Source organism: Penaeus monodon, unplaced genomic scaffold, assembly GCF_015228065.2.
Source record: "Penaeus monodon isolate SGIC_2016 unplaced genomic scaffold, NSTDA_Pmon_1 PmonScaffold_23286, whole genome shotgun sequence".
In the NCBI taxonomy this organism is placed as follows: Eukaryota; Metazoa; Arthropoda; class Malacostraca; order Decapoda; family Penaeidae; genus Penaeus; species Penaeus monodon.
Window position 1 is genome coordinate 1 of NW_023653350.1, and position 4,949 is coordinate 4,949.

General features: G+C 27.8%; 1 protein-coding gene across 1 annotated transcript; it reads right to left on the reverse strand.

Moving 5' to 3' along the window:
- Window positions 1–9: 9 nt before the first annotated feature.
- On the reverse strand, window positions 10–2,336 carry LOC119570234 (serine/threonine-protein kinase PAK 2-like; the record flags this gene model as incomplete). Its single annotated transcript, XM_037918057.1, is given in 3 exon segments — window positions 10–123; window positions 1,783–1,969; window positions 2,209–2,336. Coding segments are annotated over 3 exon segments (429 nt in total), but the record flags the coding sequence as incomplete, so codon positions are not given.
- Window positions 2,337–4,949: the final 2,613 nt, after the last annotated feature.

Here is a 4,949-nt window from a genome sequence, read left to right on the forward strand (position 1 = left end):
TTTTAATGTATAATTGATACCTTGCAATGTATGGTAACATACGGCAGCAATCTGTGTCTCTTTCATTACCGTTTCTGTCACAACATCTGTTAAGGGCCCACCATCAAGTAACTCCATGACTACCTGTGACAAAAGGCAACTCAATAATTTCCTTTTTTTGAAGATAATGCAGTCATTTACATTATATCCACCTGCAATTTACAAGATGTATTACCACTGAAGAGTTAACAAAATCTGACATTTCACATAATCCCTACTGCATTCCTTTGTACCATATAATTCAACATGGATATGTTTCACCTAAAAGCTATTTTCTACAATAAGATAAGATGACTAAACTTGGAGAATATTGATTTTATAGTCTTTAATATTCTATTTTGAGAATATTTAGTTATATATATCTAGTCTAGCTATTTCTGTAAACATGGATTCTATTATCAAATAATTCTGACATGTGAAAAAGGGGAGAGAATGCATTTTAAATTTTCTCAAAATCTAAGGATATCTCATTATGCTTCTGTATTTATATTAATATTTGGACTGAGTAATATTCTGATAACCTTTTCTTCAATATCTTATAGTGTTTTGCCACAATAAAAATTATCCCTGAAATTTATTACATTTGAGTTATCTTGCTTAATGAGTCACATTGAATAGATATTCTGAAAAAAAAAGTAATTATAATGATTTGGTTCACATAATTTTGTACAGAATCAAGTCATACTTGAGTAAACTCCAACATGCTATTTATACATAAATAATCTTTCAAGTATCCTAAGTACTTCTAAGACAGGTATCACCACTTCATGTACATCCTTGATAGCTTCTGCCAAGTTAAACAAAATATTAACCACTTTATGCCGAGTGTATGTACTATCACACCAATGAAATTTTTAAAAATGTACCAAGAAGGCAGCAATTAGGGGATAAATTCTTGAATGGGAAGCTTATCAAAAATACATATATTCCCAAAAAATCAAAAGTGGTATATTTTGCTTGGCAGCTCCCTTAAATGTTAAAAGATTGTTTTGAGACTTGGAAAACTCATAATTTCTATTGATGCTGATATCAAATTCAATTTTTCTAGTTCTCAATACTAACCCCAGTAAATCATTCCAGCTATTAGAGTTACATCCACCTCAGAATCCTTTAAAAACACTAGAATGATTTACCCTGCACATAGTCCAAAATTCCGGCATTAGGCTTACTTGAGCGGCCACCCTAACAGGGTGTGTGGCTTGTAGGCAGGGCACACATGAACACTCACAGGCAGTCTCAAGACTCCTTGCCTCTTCTTTGAAATGTTAATATCTCATTCAGCATGTGTTTTTAGTTTTTTTGTCATTTTCTAATGTCTAAACTTGTCTTTTAATATACAATATCCAGATATATCTCCCTAGGTAGTCCATATCTCAGGTCAGTAGGGTTAATGACATTCATTTAGAATTAGGGAGCTTTTGTGATCTTACAGCCTATTTACATGATCAACACTGTTTAACTTCTATAATATTGTTCATATGATCCAACAAAGTAAATGTGTTTAGTAGTAAGTGTTTTTGTGATTGACTTATATCCTAACCTGTTTTCTCAGTATTGTTAAATGTTCCTTCTCTCATTGCAAATGAAATAAGTAAGTATTTTTGGGACTAACTTATATCCTAATGTTTTTTTTAGTATTATTAAATGTTCTTCCCTTCTCTCATTGCAGTGGAAATGGCAGAATAAAGTGTACAGTAATATCTTTCATGTCTCAATGTTCTGCATTTTTAAAGTGACACTGACCCACAGGTGGTTTTCTTGAAGGAAGACATCCAGGAAATTAACAAGATTTTCATGCTGCAGCTCCTTCATGACCTGAATCTCTGTAAGAATTAATTCCTTTTTTGGCTGCTTCTCAAGGTCAATATCTTTTACTGCAACTTTGCGACCTGTTGCTTTTTCCTTAGCAACAAATACAGTTCCAGATGCTCTGAAATTAATGGTCATATATAAAACAAGTCAGAGAAATACCTAATAAAAACTATATGGATAAGGACATATGGCATACAGTATTAAGACAACTCAAAAGCAACAGTTAGTTTGACAAAAATCCTGAAAATCCAGTAGTGAAGAAAGGACTGCCATTAGAAATTATAGACTAAACTTATATTGCAGTCTTGTTATTCAAAAATAAAGAAAAAATGTATAATGTGAGAAAGATATACTCACCCTGAACCAATTTCTCCTATTTCACAATCTTTTTCATACACTGATTCTGCTTTAATTGGGGAACATATTTCTTGAAGTTTCTCCATAACTTCTTCATTGCTCATTTTTGCACCTGGTTTCCGACGTACCTGAATCAAGAAGGCAAAAAAAATTAAGATGTAAGAAATAATATCCAAAGCCTGAAACCAAAAACCATATAATCTCCCAACATTTTTTCCTCAGAATCAATTAGAAACTTCAAACACTTCTTAATACATAAGAAAATGGGAGACATTTAACAGTATTACTTAAGGAAATATTATACATAAATACATACACACACAAAAAACACACACATATATGTATATGTGTCGTGTAGTATATAATATGACAAGATATATAGATAATATAGATATAGATATAGTATAGATAGATAGAGAGAGAGAGTATATAGTATAGTAGAGATATATATTATATAGATAATATAATATATATATAGAGTATATAGTATATATAGATATAGATGAGATATTATAGTATATAATATAGATATATATATATATATATATAAATATATACATGATATATAATATAATATAATATAGATACTATAATATATATATATATTATAATATAGTATATAATATATATTGATATAGAGATATAGATATAGATATATAGATATATATGTATAAATTATACATTGTATATATATATATAAATATATACACTGTAATATATATATAAATATATACACTGTATATATAATATAATATATACATTGTATTATATAGATAAAGTATAGACATGGTAAATAAAATAGATGAGAAATAGAGACATTGAGATAATATGAATGAGAAATAGATTGCAGTGTATAGATATATAGAAGAAAGAGTATGACAGTGATATATAGAGTAGATAGAGAGGAGAGAGATAGAATATAAGGATAGAGAAGATAGAGATAGAGATAAAGTATAAAAAGGAGAGAGAGAGTAGATGATAGAGAAATAGAAAGATAGATAGAGAGATAGAGATATAGAAAGAGAGACTTATATGAGAGATATAGATATGAGAATAAGATGAGAGAATATATGATTATATATATAGTAATGAAAATAGAAGAATTAGTACAGAGATATAGATATATAGATATAGAGATGAGATAGAGTATACAGTAGATATATGATATAGAGATAGATAAGACAGTAGAGATATTAATATGATACAGTAGCTATATATATATATATATATTATGAGATACATATAGATATACATGAATATATAATGATATATATATATATATTATATATATAATATATGATATATATATATATATATAGATATTATATATATATATATATTATATATATATATATATAATATATATATATATACATATATATATATATATATATATATATATATTATGTAGATATAAACATGTAGATATACATAGGAAGATATATATACATGCAAGTATATATATGCAGATATAGATATGTAAATAATATGTACATAATTATATGCAATATATATATATATATACTAATATAATATATAATATATATATAATAATATATATATAATATAAATAATATATATATATGATATTATATTATATTTTATTATAATATATATATAATATAAATATATATATAATATATATTATATATATATTATAGATATATATTATATCTATCATATATATATATTATAATAAATATATATATATAATATATAATATATATATATATATAATATATATATATATAATATTAATTATATAAGATATACTATATATAGATATATATATAAGTATATATTATATATATATATATATTTATTATATATATATGTATATATATATATATATTATAATATATATATATATATATATATATATATATATATATATATATATATATATATATATATATGTATATATCTATGTATATAGTTATATATAAACATATATATGGATATATATGTGTATATATATGTATATAAGTATATAATGTATATACATATATGCACACACATTATATATATATATATATATATATATATATATATATATATATATAATATAAAATTATATATATACATATATATATATATTATACATATATCTCTATCTATACATGTGCATATATATATATATATATATATATATATATATATATATATATATATATATATATAGAGAGAGAGAGAGAGAGAGAGAGAGAGAGAGAGAGAGAGAGAGAGAGAGAGAGAGAGAGAGAGTGAGTGAGGGGAGGGAAATGCAGTGAGGGAGGAGAGTGAGGGGAGGGAAATGCAGTGAGGGAGGAGAGTGAGGGGAGGGAAATGCAGTGAGGGAGGACAGTTAGGAGAGAGAAATGCAGTGAGGGAGGAGTGTGAGGGAAAGGAAATGTAGTGAGGGAGGAGAGTGAGGGGAGGGAAATGCAGTGAGGGAGGAGAGTGAGGGGAGTGAACTGCAGTGAGGGGAGTGAACTGCAGTGAGGGAGAGTGAGGGGAGGGAAATGCAGTGAGGGAGGAGAGTGAGGGAAGGAAATGCAGTGAGGGAGGAGAGTGAGGGGAGGGAAATGCAGTGAGGGAGGAGAGTGAGGGAGGGAAATGCAGTGAGGGAGGAGAGTGAGGGGAGGAAATGAGTGAGGGAGGAGAGTGAGGGGAGGGAATACAGTGAGGGAGGACAGTGAAGGGAGGGAATGCAGTGAGGGAGGAGAGTGGGGGGGAGGGAAATGGAGTGAAGGAGAGAGTGA